The 19,262-nt window shown below is 39.1% G+C and overlaps 1 protein-coding gene across 1 annotated transcript; it reads left to right on the top strand.

Annotated features, from left to right (window-relative positions):
• The first annotated feature begins 1,846 nt into the window (after positions 1 to 1,846).
• LOC149286975 (serine/threonine-protein phosphatase 2A catalytic subunit beta isoform) lies at positions 1,847 to 18,817 on the top strand. Its single transcript, XM_089493546.1, has 7 exons — positions 1,847 to 1,948; positions 12,094 to 12,303; positions 12,733 to 12,906; positions 16,061 to 16,150; positions 16,800 to 16,961; positions 17,590 to 17,708; positions 18,745 to 18,817. Exons 1-7 carry the CDS (start codon positions 1,847 to 1,849, stop codon positions 18,815 to 18,817), a joined length of 930 nt encoding a protein of 309 aa, XP_089349672.1.
• The last annotated feature ends 445 nt before the right edge of the window (positions 18,818 to 19,262 follow it).

Raw genomic sequence — 19,262 nt, 5'->3', positions numbered from 1 at the left:
CCTGAAATCTACCAGTGCCCACATCCCAAACTCAAACATACCCCCATGTGTCCTCAGCCTCAGGGGTTACCATGACAAATACCACTTAGAGTTGACCGTGGAATATCTAGCAGGGATGAAATTTCACAAACTGACTTCTTATTGCAAAGGTTGCATCCTATCACAGTACCATAGTCAAATTCTCTGAGCTCTTTAGAACGACCCATTTTTTCACAAACGTTTGCAAATGCAGACTCCGTGGCTAGGTGCTTGATTGAGGTCAGGCCCTGATGTTGGGTGAGAAGGCCTGGCTCACAATCTCCATTCCAGTTAATTCCAAAGGTGTTCAACGGGGTTGAGGTTAGGTGTCTTTGCGGCCCAGTCAAGTTCTTCCACACCAAACTCATTAAACCATGTCTTTATGGACCTTGCTTTGTCTTGGTATGCTGAAGGGGAAATAGCAAGACATTTTGGACAATGCAGTCCCAAAGTCTGTATTGGTGAATAAAAGATTTTGCTTTACAACTTGCTGGAAAGATAGTAAACAGCTTTACAATGCGTCTCATAAAACCATGTCAATCCCTTTACGCCTCCACCCTTGTCTTGCTATCAAAACATGGGCTAATGCTGACATACTATTTAACCCTTTTCAGGACCAACCACATACGTAAGTTTGCAGGCAGGACCTGCTTTACCTAACGTATCAGTTTGTCTTAGCCTGTAAATTTTAGTTTTGCCATATCTTTTGAAAGTACCGTATGTACCGTAAGTGCTGCATAAATTGTTGACGTTATATAAATAAAATATAACATAATAATGTGTGCTATTTGGTTGGCAAAGTCAGCTCACAAGGAAATATGTCTGCTCTCTGCTAAAATGCAGTGATCAGTACTTGTGATGCCACAGCCCCCCCATGTAACCCCCTAAAAAATACAGAAAAAAACACATGAATTTGTGGAAATATAATTTGTATATTCTGTATGTTTTTACAACACTTCAGAATGCGACTCCACGAGGTTTATGTGTGACCAAGAATTACAGTATAAAAAATGGTGTGGCTCCTGAATACATAACTGCCTCAGAAAAAATGACAAAATTAACCAAAGCTCCACAACAGAAATTTGTATAAACACAACAAGATGCAATGTTAGGCACTGCAAGTGTACCACACAAGAAACAAAAAACTTTGTTTCGGAGAAAAGAAATGAAAGCCTGCAAATAAAAACTTTGACCGCAGAAGAACTTACACCTATAAAAAAAAAAGTGCTGCACCCCATAGGACAGTTGTTTGCTATCACGCCAAGATATGACGTACGCAAGTGTCATGTCATTTCTGAGTCGCTGTTAACAAAGTTGGTTGAATAGAAAAAAACGATGTCGCTAGAGCACTATTAGTGCACGTGTGTGAAACACTCCCTTCTACTACCGGCGCGCGCGGAGGCGGAATACCTTTTTTGCCGCTAATCAGTAGCATGAACGCGCACGCGCGTTCCCTATTGGTCTCTTGTTTGTTTGGTAGTGACGCGCACGCCTTTTCCTCGCACGTTCATGCGCCTCCCATCGCCTCGGGTTTACCCTCCCGTTCCGTTTTGGCGTCTCCGTGCGCGCCGCCGCCCCTCCCCTCTTCGGTGCGCGCCTTCCAACCAAGGGGGGAACGAGGACGAGATTGAATGAGGAGGAGGAACGGAAGAACGATACCGCGGCCTCCTCCTCCATATTCAATCCCTGTCACTCGCCGCGTTTGTGTATCAAAATCTGTCGGTGTATAAACCCCTGCTGAGGAGGCGGAAGGTGTGACAGGAGTAGGGGAGGGTGGAATAGCGTGAGTGGCAGTGTGTCCCGAGGGGTAGCCGGGTAGGTTTCGGACATGGACGACAAGACATTTACAAAAGAACTGGACCAGTGGATCGAGCAGCTCAATGACTGCAAGCAACTCAACGAGAGCCAAGTGCGCACCCTATGCGAAAAGGTGAGACCCGCTCCCGATTTGTGCGTATGCATGGGCCGCTCGCTGTGTACAGGCCTGGGGCTCACTGCAGGGGACATGGCAGTTACATGGCAAATGTGGGATACGTCTATAAATGCCTGCATTGTCTCTGTATGTATCTATGTGTGTTTTGGTCGGCACCCAACATTATTGTGGACTGTTAATGCACATTTTGCGCACGTTGTATGAACGGTGAATGGGAACGTGTTACTTATATAGTACTAATTATGCAGATTAAAAAAAGGCCTTTAAACAACGACGTAATGTGAGTTTCTGCCTTTTTATAGCATATTTTGCTAATATCTGTATACTTAAATTAAGCAATACATAGCTGTTAAGATGCAAATAGGTATATAAAGTAGACGGCAGTTATCGGGTTATTAATGAAAAACAGTGTATGCCATTGTCAGTATATTGATTTGTAATAGATTATATTATGAATTGCTGGTTAAAGATCCTTATAGGCATCAGCGTTTGTTTTGGTATCTTGGTTGCCACACATTTGGTTGATCTGCAGGCCAAGAGTTCAGTGCTAATTGTGTTAATGATGTATATACACTGCTTGTAGGCCCCGCAAGTTACGTTTATGTTTATAATAGTTCTGCGTTCTCATATTAATGATTTGTCCTTTGTATCGCACCATTCAATCAGTGTTTATATATTATGATAACTTGTCACTGCTGTCTGTGGAGGTACCTGTCCGGATGTGATGTCTTTGCAGTCTCGGCCCCCCAGTTAATTTTATCATCTGACATAGTCCCATGATCTTCTGATGGGTCATTTTTTTTTTCGTTTTGTAAGGCTAAAAGTTTTGTCCTTACCACCTGCCTCTAATTTAAAGACTCACACTTTCTTTCTTCATCACTGGATGTCATTTTCCAGAAAACACTACATATGCTCAATAACTTCGACTTTCTTTTCAGAAAGTAACTTGGATTACTTACACATTTACACAGTATTACTCCATTTTTGCTTTGAAAATTGCCCAAACTGTGCACGGGAACACTTCTCCTGTGTCACAAAAGCAGACACTGATCGCTTGTTTACACAGAAAAAAGTTTGTGGTTAAATCTTCAGGATAGAGAATAAAAGAGGACATCTGCTAAGGCTCTTGTTACATCCAAGGGAGTACAATTAATATTTTGTGTAATTGGAACAGCACTTTTTTTAATATCTGCCTATCTTAAAGTTAACTCTACTGGTATTGCAGGTATAACGTGCCTGAAGTAGAAACCTAAACAGATCTGTAGTCAAGTACAACTCATTAAACCAATAAGAACTTTTTTTTTTTTAAGCGACCAAACAGGTTACATTGTTAAACTTTTCTTGCTCGTTCCCGGAGTTCAACCTTTACTCACAGAGCTACATATTCAATTGAAGTCGATCAAAACTTTAGTTTTAGTGCATATTTTTGATTATATAGTATGTGAAAGTAAGCTGTACTTATACTTACTACAGAATTATGGCCAGTGATGTTAGTTAGATTGGGTATTTTATCCGTTGTACAGCACTGTTGAATATGATGGGGTTATAATATTTGTACCTTAGAAGTATTCAGTGTAGCTCTCCTTCTATTACTATCCTAATATCACATAGTCAGGACTGTGTATAAAAAGTGATTTTAGTACAAATGTTTGAAATGCAGTCTTATCACCATAGCACCCTGTGGTAATGGTCCAGGTAGCAGGAACATTCCTCTCGCTTTTACAGTTATGAGGCCATTTGGGCTAGAATCTCAAGTATTTAATATCCGAAATTATTTATTTTCACCTTCTCTCCTATTAGGTCTATTGCCAACTTTGGTCAATAACTTTCCTAAATTGTGTTTACTGTTGTGCTGTTTGCATTGTCTTTTCTTAAGTGTTTATTGTATTCTCATATTTGTGCTAATTGCTATTAAAAGGCACACTGTCATCAAGTATTTTTCCAAAATTAGATCTCCTTGTTCCTTTCAGTTATTTCGAAGCATCATTAATTAAATGATCCATATTTATAAAAAAAAAATGATTAAAGTCCTCTGTTGACAATACCCTTAAGAATTTGGTAGTAAGCAGCTTTGCTAGCAAGGGTCTTGAACTTGGATTTGAGATATGCTTAAATTATATGTAGTAATCTTCAATGGGATCAGAGGGTTTATAGGCATTATGAAAGCCAATACGGTTCATTATAATGGTATATTATTATAAAATAAAATCCTCAATGTACATAACCAGGACTAGACATAATTTCCTCTTGACTAGTGTGTTTTTTTAATTGGCCAGTAAATTGTAATGTTTTGTTAGGTATGTTAACGATGGGAATACCATGAAAGATAAACTTGCGTTTTGGAACTCTACAAAGGCATTTTCTGCTACTAACATGACTAGAAAGTCAAAGACAAATTTGATGGCGGTAAGCGCTAAGCTGACAGTTAATATGCTGACTTGAGCTAAACTGATTCTTACTTCTTGGAAGGCTTTTCACAAGATGTGGGAGTGTTTCTGCCCAATTATCCAGTAAAGCATTTGTGAGGTCAGGCCCTGATGTTGAGTGAGAAGGCCTGGCTCACACTCTCCATTCCAGTTAATCCCAAAGGTGTTCAATGGGGTTGCGTTTTAGGGCTCTTTGCGGGCCAGTCAAGTTCTTCCACACCAAACTCATTAAAACCATGTCTTTATGGACCTTGCTTTGTCTTGGTATGCTGAAGGGGAAATAGCAAGACATTTTGGACAATGCAGTCCCAAAGTCTGTATTGGAGAATAAAAGATTTTGCTTCACAACTTGCTGGAAAGACAGTAAACAGCTTTACAATGCGTCTCATAAAACCATGTCAATCCCTTTACGCCTCCACCCTTGTCTTGCTATCAAACATGGGCTAATGCTGACATACTATTTAACCCTTTCAGGACCAACCACATACGTAAGTTTGCAGGCAGGACCTGCTTTACCTAATGTATCAGTTTGTCTTATCAGCCTGTAAATTTTGTCATACCTTTTGAAAGTATGTACTGTAAGTGCTGCATAAATTGTTGATAAAAGTACAATGTACATAACCAGGACTAGTAGTAATTTCCTCTTGACTAGTGTTTTTTAATTGGCCGGTAAACTGTAATGTTAGGCATGTTAATGATGGGAATACCATGAAAGATAAACTTGCATTTTGGAACTCTACAAAGGCATTTTCTGCTACTAACATGACTAGAAAGTCAAAGACAAATTTGGTGGAAAGCGCTAAGCTGACGCACAAGTGCTGACTTGAGCTAAACTGATTCTTACTGATAACACATTACAAAAACATAGACCATTGGTCATTCTTTGTGAAATGCATACATTTTTTGTATATCCAGTGTGGCTGTACTGTCTATTTTTTTTTTTTTTTATGTTCAATAAATATGTCCATTATTAAACGCAAAGGAATGGGTGCAGCCACGATGTGACTTTGCCCATAGGATGAATTATCACTACCATGTTAAAATCTATACAATATAAATCAATGCTGTGATCTGAAAGTAGCAGTCATTCTAGATGAGCACTCAGCTGTAGTATACATTCCTAGTTTGGAGGCTTTTGACCAGGAATGGTATTAAGCTTTTTGTTAATCTCATAGCCGGTAATGTTACAGACCTAAATTTGAAATAGAAAATACATGATCTCTTCATACAGACATCAAACACCCCCTAGCCTGAGAAGATGTTGGGTATTGCCTGCGGTCCAGGGCAGAAAGTTGAGAATGTTTGTTTGAAAAATAATACTTAAAATCAGTGGGAGACCAGCTAATATGTCTGTGAACCCCCCCCCCCCCTTTTTTTTTTTACACTAAAATTCTATGTGGGTTCAAATGTATTTATAGATTAAGGCAGTTTGTTGAGCTCCATGACAACACAAAATGCCAGATGCTGCTTGGTAATTTTCTTCCCTTTCCAAGATAATGTAATTAGCATATTTTACATGTGATATGTCCCAAATCAGTATGCATTGACTTTGTGTAATTTTTTTATTCTTTCGTTCTTTTCTAATCCTTTCCCATTATCACATATGGACAGTACAGGGTAACTTTTATTATTCGAGTAAATTCGTTTTTGTTTTTTTTTTAGTTTAAAACATGTTTATCAACAAAAGATGCAAATCTGTGTGTCATTTGTTTAGAAGTATTATTCCGAAACACGTACAAAATGGAATCCATCGCTTTGCTTATGATAGTGTATCTGATGCAGTTTGCACAGGAGATGGGCATTGTTTCTTTCTGAGATGCTGCTAATTTAAGTTGTAAAAAAAAAAATCAGGATATGAAAGTCCTTTAAACCCTTTGAGTGCCAGATGTGGCAATTTGTCCCCATTAAGCCAAAAAAGCATCTGTCAGCTCAGCCACTGATGTTGGGGGGAATCAGCGTTTCAATTCATGCAAAAAGTATTCAGTGGGGTTAAGGTTAGGACGTTGTGCGACCCACTTGAGTTCCTTCTAGGGCTTCAACTAACGATTATTTTAAAAATCGATTAGTTGGCCGATTATTTTTTCGATTATTCGGATAAAATAATGCAATTTTTTTAAATTTAAAATAATGTAATAAAAAACGTACAATTTACACTTTCATCTCTTTATTGTAATGGCATTTCTCTCTCTATTCACCTTCTTATTTTACTGACATAATAATAAACGCTACAAGAACCCAAACACTGTTTCTCAAACTAGCTTTTAATACAAAGTTATTAGTAAATATTAATTCACATGTTAACTATATTTCATATTTAATAAAAACTGAGAAAAAAAATGTTTATTTTCTTTTATTTACCAAACTGCCCCAGTTATGCACATCTGACCCCCAGCTTGCCACTCTTCCCCCATATATGCCTTATACCTCCTATATGCCAGAGATTCCACTGTGCCCCCTGATATGCCACTGTGCCCCCGATATCCCTTCTACTTCTTATATGCCAGTGATATGCAACTGAGCCACCTGATATAACTTTTACCCCCAGATATGTCTTATGCCCCCCCGATATGCCTAATATCGATATGCCACTCGCCCCCATTTATGCCTTATACCTCCCTATATGCCACTGTGCACCCTGATATGCCACTCCTCCCCCCCATAAATGCCTTGCACCACCCTGAAATTCATTATACTCCCTGATTCACCACTCTGCCTCCCCCAGATATGCCACTCTGAAATTCATTATACCTCCTATACACCACTCTACCTCCCCCTATACACCACTCTACCTCCCCCAGATATGCCATTCTGCCTCCCTGAAATTCATTACACCCCATACACCACTATAACACCCATATACCACTCTGGCTCCTCCTCCTCCCCTCTCCTATACACCACTCTGGCTCCTCCTCCTCCCCCCTCCCATACACCACTTTGCCTCCTCCCCCCTCCCATACATCACTCTGCCTCCCCCCCTCCCATACATCACTCTGCCTCCTGTCAGCAATGGAGGTTCACAAGACACCAGGGAGCCGGGTAGAGAGGCAGAGTGGTGTATGGGAGGAGCCGCCAGAGTGGTGTATAGGAGGGTGGCTCCCATACACCCCTCTGACTCCTCCCCCCTCCCATACACCACTCTGCCTTTCGTGTTTTGTGAACCTCCGTTGCTGACAGGCACTTTCACTGCAGCTTCATAGAAGCCTCAGCGTAAGTGAAGGGGAGTAACGGTGGGGGTCTGCCCGATGTGCACAGACAGCCTCCGTTACTCACCTTCACAGGAGCACTGTCATGCTTCCCCAAACTGATGCCACAAATTTAGAAGCATTGTCTTAAAATGTCTTTGTATAATGTAGGGTTAACATTACTCTTCACTGAAACTGAGAAGCCTTGCCCAAATACTGAAAAAACATCCACTATCAGACCATCATGCCTCCTCCACCAAACTTTACAGAAGATACATAACCACTTCTTCCTTTAGGCACTGTGCATTCCTGTAGGTAGCATTCTCCTTAATCTCCTGGCATCTGACAAACCCGGGTTCATTTATCAGATTTACAGATTGTTAAGAATGATTCATCACACGAGAGAATACATTTCCACTGCTGTGGAAGTCCTGTGGTGGTGTTCTTTACATCACTCCAGCTGTCCCTTGGTATTGTGCATGGTGATCTTTGGCTTGTTTACAGCTGCTCAGCCATGGAAACAAATTTCACGAAGCTCCCAGCGCACAGTGCTTGTGATGTTTCTTCTAGATGCAGTTTGAGGCTCTGTAGTGAATGGACTTTATTATACAAAGACATGCAAGGTCCATAAACACATGGTTTGATGTGAAGAGGCTTGATTGACCTGCACACAGGCCTGATCTTAACAGTATTGAACACTTTTGGTATGAATAGGAACACCTATGGGAAGCTATTTATACTTGTCCTGACCTCACAGATGGTCTTTTGGATGAATGGGCAAAAATTCCCACAGATGCGCTCTAAAATCTTGTGGAATTACTTCGCAGAAAAATGGAGGCTGTTTGAGTTGCGAAGGCAGGGATCAACTACATATTAATGTTCACAGTTTTGAAATGGGATGTCCAACAATTTCTTGCAGGTGTTATGGTCACATATACAGATACTTTTGCACATACTATATGCATTTACACTGGACAAACGTACTGGAACACACCTCTTAATTATTGATTTATCAGCACAAAAACTGTGACGGAAGCTTCATGGAATGGGTTTCCTGGCAGAGCTGCTGCATGCAAGCCTTAGATCACCAAGGACAATGCCAAGCGTCTGATCGAGTGGCGTGAAAAAGTACACCGCTACTGGACTCTGGAATGGTGGAGTGACGCATCATGCATCTGGGTTTATCGGATGCTGGGAGAACGTTATCTGCCTGACTGCATTGTGCCAACTGTAAAGTTTGGTAAAGGAGGGATAATGGTATGGGGCTGTTTTTCACAGGTTTGGGAAAGCTTTATGGTTTAGCATACCAAAACAATTTGACAACTTGACTGGCCCAAACAGAGCCCTGACCTCAACCTCATTGAACAACTTTGGGATGAACTGGAACGGAGATTGCAAGCCAGGACTTCTTATCCAACATCAGTGCCTGACCTCACAAATGCTTTACTGGATGAAAAGGCAAAATTTCCCACAGAAACACTACAAAATCTTGTGGAAAGCCTTCCAAGAAGCGTGGAAGCTGTTATTCTGCAAAGGGGGACCAACTACTTATGTTTAGAGCATGATGTAATGGTCAGGTGTACCAATACTTTTGTCCATATACTTGACTATGTAAAAGTATACACAATTTAAAAAAACATAGGCATTTTGAACATTAAGCGAAGATACAAAACATATTTTAAATTGAGGGTAACAATGAAGTCTTAGGATCTTTGTCTCTCACCTAAAACTGTTTATGCTAAGAAGCATTTGAGTTCTATAGCATAAGTTGTCTTCAAATTTACTCAATAAACTATATTTACTGGAATATGAATTCAGTACTGGCTGATGCAGTTATTGATCTGTCTATGTGGTACAAACGCTGCAAGGATAATTACATGTCAGATATTTAACTGTTCTACATACACCAAAAAGGGAGTTTGCAAGAGATATGCAAGAACAGCTTAGCTGGCCACATATAATGCATAAAAAAATTAATGTTAAATCCTTTAAAATATTTTTGCAAAACCGTGAGGCTCAATTATGCTAAATGTCTCACAGATAAAATAGATCTATGCCAGGATTTTCTGCTTGATTATACTTAAAGGGATATGTAAGCTATCCTAGGACTCTGGATTTTAGCTATGCAATTTTGATAGCTAGGACGCAAAGTGTTGGCAATTCCAAAATAATACTATTCGGGAGAGCCCGCCAATGTTGGCATGGAGGAGAGCCCGCCAATGTTGGCATGGAGGAGAGCCCGCCAATGTTGGCATGGAGGAGAGCCCGCCAATGTTGGCATGGAGGAGAGCCCGCCAATGTTGGCATGGAGGAGAGCCCGCCAATGTTGGCATGGAGGAGAGCCCGCCAATGTTGGCATGGAGGAGAGCCCGCCAATGTTGGCATGGAGGAGAGCCCAAGTCAGCTGGGGGATAGTATAGTCATTGTCAGTTCCCAGATAATACAAAAGATTTTTTGCCATGTTAGGAGTATCCTTTTTGCATGACCACCACATTTGTTTTACATTTCTACTTAGTGGAGACGTCCAACCATGCACACATTCAGCTCTCTTTGCCAGGGACGCTGCTTGCACAGTAAAGCAACACACAATTAAGCAATGCGGCCCCTGCGGGATTATTTTCGGTCCTTTTTTTTTTGGCATTTTGCCGAAGATGTGTTTCGGCCACCGGTTTGGCTAACAAACATCTAGGCGCCAGGACAAAATTATCAGTCGCCGTGGCGACCTGTCGCCTGGGATTTGTTGAGCCCTGCTTTATGGATTCATTATTCCCAGCCATGAAATGAATAGACCTTTCCATTCTCCAAGTTATCCAAGCGAGTCTTTAAGAAGGAGTGAGAAATTTATATGTATGTGTATGTATTACGTACTCGTTTTTTTTTGGGGGGTATTGTCATACTGAATAATGTATACCAAAGTTTCGAGGGTCAATAAATACAAAAAGCGCACTAAGGGAAGTCTTGCCTTGTTCCATTTCTTATATTGAACCCCTCAGAGTGAAGTCCTTTACCTATTATTTAAGGCCATGACAGACTCAGGCAGACTTTCTCCAAATGCATTTCTCCAAACTTCCTCCCAGAAGGTCCAATTAATACTGTCAAAGGCCTTCTCTGCGTCCGAAGAGAGAACAAGCGTGGAAATCTGTTGTTCGTTTGTAATTCAGTTTTGTAACTGGTAAATTTTTAAGGATGGGAATTATTACAGCTTTCAGCATCCTCAATGGAAATTTCCTAGACTGATTTTTGCTAAAGATCTTTGTCAAATGAAGCGCAGTGTTAGCTTTTTTTTTTAATAGAAAAAGGTTGGAGACACCATCTGAGCCAGAGGATTTATTTCATTTTGGTCCGTTAATTACTTTTGAATTACTTTTCTATCCTTTTCTTGGTAAGGAATATTGTATAGGTTTCGGTAAAAGTCTCTGAATGCAAGCTTATGGGGACCTATACACAGTTTATTATCTGTATTTAATTATAATTGAATTTAAATTAGTTTTTTTTGTTGGTTAAGACTTTGAAACATTTTTGTTTCATTTTGGTTGATAAAGCTTCAATAGCTAGCTGCTGCTCGGTTTTTATTTCCTTGATGACTGATGCATTCGGAGACCTTGCACCTTTTCACATTTTTTTAGTAAAATCTAATATATAAATGAGTAGTTTCTTGTTTTTAATTAGGTGAGTGTCTAGCTTCATTAATTATGTGACCTCTGAGAACACACTTAAACGTGTTCTCTTCGAAATAGAGGCTAGCTAGCAAAATAGAAGCAAGGATATTATCTAACATTTCCTGACGTGTCAAGATTGAGTCCCTTGGTCTCCTGGAGAGTTCATTTTCAACTGTATCCATTGAGTAAAGTTGTTTCTCAAACCAAATGTTTAAATACATTGGTCTATAAGAACGTTATATGTTGCCAGAGCATGCGGGTTAACGAGCCCACTTTGTGTTGCCTGCACAGAAAGTGTAACCGCTGATTTCATTCCATTCAGACTCCTTGTGTTGAACTTTTTAACAAAATGGAAATAAAAACCATCAGAAAATGAGGGCATGATGCATAGTTTTTTTAAATATCCCAACAACGTTTCCTTTTTGCTTTTTAAAATATTAAGTGAACTTTTTTTTTTGTTTTGTTTTACATTAGGCTTTGGTGTAAGAACACCAAACTTATTTGGATTAGGCAATTGGAACCAAGTAATGTAAAATATTTGAAATATGTACTGTAAAATGTTTTAACCTTTTCCTACTACTATTTTAGCCACTTCCCTGTATGTTCTAACACTTTCTCTAAAGTGTGTGCCAATGTTAACTCCTCGTGTATGCATTTGTGTGTTAATCCTTTTCTAAAACCAGGAAGAGGGGAGCGAGAGCTACAAATAAAGCAAAGGCAGATAGGTGCAAAGAATTGCCACAATATATGAAACTAGGCGCATATTATGTGTGTATTATACCCAAGATTTTATGGTATTTGTGTATTTTTTTACATTTTATTTTTTTTAAGGAATCTGTGTTCCTCCAACTTCAATTTTTAATACCTTTCTACAGGCTAAAGAAATCCTCACAAAGGAATCCAATGTGCAAGATGTCCGCTGCCCTGTCACTGTGTGCGGAGATGTTCACGGCCAATTTCATGACCTTATGGAACTCTTCAGAATTGGTGGAAAATCCCCAGATACCAACTATTTGTTCATGGGAGATTATGTTGATAGAGGATATTACTCAGTAGAAACGGTAACTCTTCTTGTAGCGTTAAAGGTAAGAAATACCTCCTAATACTTTTAACAGATCCATTAAAAAAAATAGGCTATATGCGCCTGGTAAATTATTGGCAACCAAGTAGTGTCTACTGGTAATTTTTGATCGCTCATTTACCCAGATAAATAGGTGCTTCCTTATGAATTATTTTTTAATGCTACACACTGGCTGCAAAGTTACATGTGCAGACTGAGATGTATTTACATAGCAATAAGACATCTGTCCTTCACAACGTTTGAGCCTTAAAAGCAGGAAAAAAAATGGGCAGACTAGATGGGCTAAATGGTTCTGTAAAACCATTAGTTGTGAACTGGTAACTTGAATTAGTTTACTTTTACAGAATAGTTGGGTCTCTGAATATTACCTTGGGATGTCAAGCATGTTAACTGAACCTAAACCTTTTTTTTTTTCTTTTCTTTTTTTCTCAAGGTGCGTTATCCAGAGCGTATTACAATATTGAGAGGCAATCATGAGAGTCGACAAATCACTCAAGTTTATGGTTTTTATGATGAGTGCCTACGAAAATATGGAAATGCAAATGTATGGAAATACTTCACAGATCTGTTTGACTACCTGCCATTAACAGCTTTAGTGGATGGTCAGGTTAGTATTCAAAATATTTCCTATAAAATCTAACTATTAAATAATAAAAAAAAATAAAAAAATATTCCCCCAATAAAAAGTAAAAAAAAAAAGTGTAGAATATAAGAGAGCATTTTATACCCTAAAAAAAAGTGAATTTGGGTATGTTAAATATAAATTGTTTTACATTGATGTGGTAGAAACATTATTGTTTTTGCTATATGGTGCATTGTAGATGTCTTTGAAATTGGTGATGTATAAAAAGAGTATAGTTTTGAAAAACACTAATATCACCATAGCAACCAATGGGATAGCCCATTTAGCATGGAGAGTGGACATGTTTTATGTAAACCTGAAATGAACAGTGGTATGTGCATTGCAAAGTACTGACCCAGCAAAGTTTCCTCTACAGAAAGCTCTGAGTCTACCGTCATAATTCAGTCAGTAAGGTGCCTTTTAAGAAATCTCCAAACGTTAACTATGCAATATGCAAGGGCAATCAATTATTTATAGCAGAAGGCAATTACTGGGTTTGGGCCTTTGTAAATGAATAGTTATACCTGTTAACATTGCAATGAATTCCATCTTCAGTGAATATACCCCTTAACCCCTTAACGTCCATTGCCGGGTCAGGCACGTCATGCAAAACGGTCACTTAACGACCTATGACGTGCCTGACACGTCATCAGACTTAAACAAGCTTAGAAAGTGATCAATGATCACTTTCTAAGCTTAAACGGTGTTGCTGTAATGCCTCGATGTCGAGGCATTCAGCAACACCGAGATCAGCATGATGGGCCATGTCTGGCCCCTCCCCGGAGCGTCAACAGCCGCCATACATTGTATGGCGGCGGACGCCCGTTTTAAAAGCGTTTAGGAGGCGATCAACGATCACCTCCTAAACTTCAATGGTGTCGCTGGAATGCCTCGATCAGGAGGCATCCAGCGACACCAAACACTTACCTCTTGATGGACTGTGACCGCTCCGGAGAGCGGTCACAGCCGCAGCTGCACGCAGTCTTCACCATCCGCAAGATGGCGGCGGCCCGGGAAAAAAAATAATAAAGTTGAAAAAGTTCGCTAGACGGTCTCCTGACCTTCTAGAGAACTCTGGCTCCACTTGCTGGTTGAATACAGGTACTGCATTCAACCATACAAGTCAATGGAGGCCAGCTTTCTAATCACTATGTGATTAGTAAAATATTAAAAAAAAAAAAGAAAAAAATTTAAAAAAGAAAAAGCTTAAAAAAAACATGGTAACATTTAAAAATTATTATGCTTTAGAGGAACTATCCAGTTCCAGCAAAATGTAAAAAAAAAAAGTCCAAAAAGAGTAAAATAAATAAAATAAAAAAATAAAGTTTATTATTATGAGCAAGTGCTAAAATTAGCGCTGTATCTTCCCAAAAATCCTGACGTGGAAAAATTTAAATAAAAGCATTTCAAATACCCAAGGGGTGTCTAATTTAAAAAAATGAATGGTTTGATGGGGTAAATTGGAGTGGCCGGGCTCAAAGATAGGGCATAGGCACAGACTGACCGAAATGGGGGGAAAAAAAAGCGCACTTCCAAAATGTGGCATTTTAACCTCAAACACCAGACAAACCCATACATGTGGGGTATGACTGAACTCGGGAGATGTTCCTGAACACATATTAGGGTGTTGTTTGATAGTGACGTATACCTGGAGCTATAAATTTATACCCAAAGTACAATTTGTGTGAAAAAATAAAAATAAAAAAATACTACCACAAAGTGTGGCAAAGGCTGGTGGTAGAATCTGATGCATGGAAAGGGTTAAATACTACCATTTTAAGTACGTTGTGGTGTCTAGTTTTCAAAAATATATGGTTTTATGAGGTAAATTGTAGTGGCCAGGCTCAAAGATAGGGCATAGGCACAGACTGACCAAAATAGGGGAAAAAAAGCGCACTTCCCAAATGTGGCCTTTTAACCCCAAACAGCAGTCAAACCCATGCATGGGTGGTATCACTGTACTCGAGAGATGTTATTGAACACATATTAGGGTGTTGTTTGATAGTGACGTATACCTGGAGCTATAAATGTATACCCAAAGTACAATTTGTGTAAAAAAAAAATACCAAAAAAATACTAACACAGTGTGGCAAAGGCTGGTGGTAGAATCTCATGCATGGAAAGGGTTAAAATACTAGCATTTGAAATACCTTGGGGTGTCTAGTTTTCAAAAATATATGATTTGATGGGGTAAATTGCATTGGCCAGCTTCAAAGATACCCGAAATGGTACATGGGGGGAAGAATTACCAGATTTGGAAAAAATGGTTTTGAAATAGCAAAACGCTACCTGTACTTAATGCTCCATAACGTGCAGAAAAAAGCAAAAAAACATAAAAACATTGGGTATTTCTAAACTCACGACAAATAGTAGAATATATTTAGTAGGGTTTGTCATTAGCTTTTTTGGATGAGTAAAAGATTTTTGGGGTAAAAGTCAGAAAATGTGGGTTTTTTTTACATTTTTCATCATATTTTATTATTTTTTTTATGGGAAATTAGATAATATGATTAAAACAATGGTATCTGAAGAAAGCCCTTCTTGTCCTGAAAAAAACAACATATAATTTGTGTGGGTTCACTAAATGAGTGAAGAGAAAATTACATCTAAACACGAACACCGCAAAAGTATTAAAACAGCCTCGGTCCCAATGGTACAATAGGTAAAACAGAGCCTGGTCCTTAAGGGGTTAAAGAAAAACTTGAATATATGGTTTACGCGTGTGATGCAAAATGTGGACAGTTGATCAAAGTAGAAAAAAGTGCAAAAACTTTATTGCTTTTACAACTTCAACTATTTGCTATCCAGACCTGAATGGCATCATTTAATCACAGCCTGTAGATTAAATATTTATCATTTTAAGTATTTGAAATTGAATTATGTATGTGTGGTGAAGAACTGCCACAATGGCAGAGCCAGGTATATGTATGAACTTTGAAGTAAAACAAAATTGTGCATGGCATCCTTTAGAGAATGGTGAAGTCCAAGCAACATTTCATTTATAAACATGTTTTGGTAGAACATAGTAGTATTTTCAACACCAATCTTGTTGGTCTGACAGATAAGTATTCAAACAAATACCACAAAAACAAATGTATTCTTGCATGCTTTAACACATTTTTTGTTTATTTACTTGTAGATTTTCTGTCTCCATGGAGGTCTCTCTCCATCAATAGATACGCTGGATCATATTAGAGCATTGGATCGCTTACAGGAAGTTCCACACGAGGTACATAATTAGGTGTCCTATGAATATGCTGAATAATTAATATATCAGTAAGACATTATTGCACCAACCTTCCAAGCTTTTGGAACTGCTGACCCTGCAATATATGTGTGTGATTATCATCTGTTTTCTCCTGGCCTTGATTTCTACCCTAAAGTAATGACACACAACTAAGAGTACTCTGATCATTTTAAAACATTGATTGCAGTAGCATCTTGAAGATTTCTTTAACAAGAAGAAGCAGACCTGCATGAAATGATACTTGAAGAAATACTATTGTTTTGACTTGCATTTTTATCTCCAAACTTTCAGCTAATTAGAAATTCTTATTTGATGCCTAAAAAAGTGCTTTTTGGTATCCATGATGTTGTTTGTTTTGTTTTTTAAGCATGTTTTGTACATTGTTTCAATGATGCACAATAGTCTACATTACTTGTTGATGTCCGCATGGCCCGTCTTAATATAAGAGAAACTTAATGATTTTATACTAGTTACAGTATGTATGTGTGTGTGTATGTATGTATATATATATATATATATAATATTTGTGTGTTAATATATGTATGTATGTGTGCGTGGTTTGGGATAGTACTGCAATCTCCCTCTATCAAATCAAAAGCAATACTAACCACAAAAATGTGCTTCTTTATAGGGTCCAATGTGTGATCTTTTGTGGTCAGATCCAGATGATCGTGGAGGATGGGGTATTTCACCACGTGGTGCTGGCTACACATTCGGACAGGATATATCTGAGACCTTTAATCATGCCAATGGGCTCACCTTGGTCTCCCGTGCCCATCAGCTTGTAATGGAGGTATTTTGGAACATAATATATGTATATATAAAATAGAGACGTTTGTTTCATTTCCATGTGGTGTGCAATGCATGCTATTTAGAGAAGTAAATACCGTATTTGCTCGATTATAAGACGAGGTTTTTTTCAGAGCAAATGCTCTGAAAAATACCCCTTGTCTTCTAATCGGGGAGATCCTCCTGCCCCCCCCCCCCCACACACACACACACACTTACCGGTGCTTCCTGCTGTATTTCCGGGGCAGCGGGTTGACGTCTACGCGATTTGCGTAGACAACGTCCGCTGCAGCCGGAAGGAGGTGTGGCTAGCAGCGGGGGGTTGTCTGCGTCCGTTGCGGATACCTTCCCCGACTGTCAGAGATCAGAGTTCCCCTCACCGGTGCAAAGCGTAGTTATGATTTAGTGATTAAACCACTGAATTTCAGCACAGAGAACGTCGGCTCCACTATATCAACTATGTTCTTTAACAAAGATCTTGCTGTGGTGGCCCCTTAAGAATGGGTGCAGTTGATGCAGTTATGAGAGTTGTCCGCTTTTATACAATGCACAAATCAGTAAATCCACTTACTAACCTTTAATGGAAGGTTAACATTTACTGTTTTTTTTTTTTTCTTATTACTCGCATACAGGGTTACAACTGGTGTCATGACAGAAACGTGGTTACTATTTTCAGCGCACCTAATTATTGCTATCGTTGTGGAAATCAGGCAGCTATAATGGAATTGGACGACACCCTAAAATATTCCTTGTAAGTTAATTTCTGGTAATCATATTGCTTTGATAGCTTGTGCTTTTGAATTGTGAATCTTTTGAAAATCCTTACGTCACCTGAAACCTTGATGGATAGAAGTAATCTCTTCCCGTCTAATCTTAAACATCAGCCTAGCTCTTCTCAAGATAGCAATGTTCCTAAATATCCTGACTGTAAAGCCTGTTCAGACATCAGGGGCACAGGTTCAAATCCCGGCAGGGGCAGCCCTTTATCCTTCCAAGGCTGATAAAATGGGTAATATCTATAATTCCGCTGCCGATTAGGGTGATTCTGAGAGAGTGCGCTAAAAGCAGTCGAGTCTCACTGGGAGAAAAGCGCCATTTAAATTGTCAATAATGCGTATGCATATTTTCGACTGGGAACCTGTTGGTTCTCCTCAGGTGTATAGGCAAATCCCTCATTGTGACTTGAGGGATTTCAATCCCTCCTCACAGAGAACTCTCAGGAAAAGAGAACCACTTCAGTAGTTTTTGGTTGCCTTGTGGAGAAGAAAATTTCCTTGCATTTTATTTGTAGAGTACCCTTGTGGGCAGGACTACTCTGATCTGCTAATTCAGGTTTTTCCTACTGTAATGGAAAAAGTGCTACTTAATAAGCAAATCACTGGCTGGAAAATTCTCCCATTGAAATTAGTGAGAGCACAGTATGTGTGGGTAGGATCTTATTAGAAAAAAAATTTTTGGTTGAGGCAACACTAGAGATGGCAGGCAGCAAGAATTCACATCTCCTGTAAGAAAAAGAGCTGTGAGGCGAGGAAACGGCACAAATGCATAGAGAGCATTCTGGTAAATCTGTCTATGCATCTAGATCCAAAAAGGGTAAAATAAAGTGACTGTATTAAAGGGTCTGGATCTCGATACATAAATAATTTGGTACTCTGTTACCCTTTTGTAAACCAATCCAATTTGGAAATTAAGCGTTACAAGTCTCAAAGCTGGTATTGCTTACTGTATTTTATTTACATAATTCTGAAAAACACTAGCTGAATGAATTTTTTTTTTCTCCTTTGCAGCCTTCAGTTTGACCCAGCCCCTCGCCGTGGAGAGCCGCATGTCACTCGACGCACTCCCGACTATTTCCTATAAGCAAAATTTACACATTGCCTTCATATGTGCAATTATACTTTGCATTTAAACACATGTGGGCATGTATATAGACATGCACATGTATAATAAAACATACACGAAAGGAAATGGTAATATAAGATTGGAATTTGCTTTTCCTCCCCCTTTCCACCCAGGTCCAAAACACAAACTTCCATCTTTCCAAAATCCTCTTAATCCTACTCCAAACAAAAAGGCTTAGAAACATCATGGACCAAAACGTGCCATACTGTTGATAAAGCATTTCACATCTAAGACTGCAGTTCAGAACAGAGAATCATAGCCAGTCCATTAGTGTTTGCCTGCTGTATTTGTAAGTCATGTTTCCTTTTGAACTGTCCAATCAGTAAAGGGTAACTTGCAAGGCCTTTATCCCTTTTTTTGCACCAACTTTGTAAATTTTAGTTGTAGTGTTCAGCTGGCATGA

Source organism: Sceloporus occidentalis, unplaced genomic scaffold (genome assembly GCF_023333645.1).
Source record: "Sceloporus occidentalis isolate IW3139 unplaced genomic scaffold, rSceOcc1.0.p SCAF_65, whole genome shotgun sequence".
Classification (NCBI taxonomy): domain Eukaryota; kingdom Metazoa; phylum Chordata; class Lepidosauria; order Squamata; family Phrynosomatidae; genus Sceloporus; species Sceloporus occidentalis.
The sequence above is the reverse complement of the archived record's forward strand: the minus strand, read 5'-3'. Positions and strand labels throughout refer to the sequence as shown.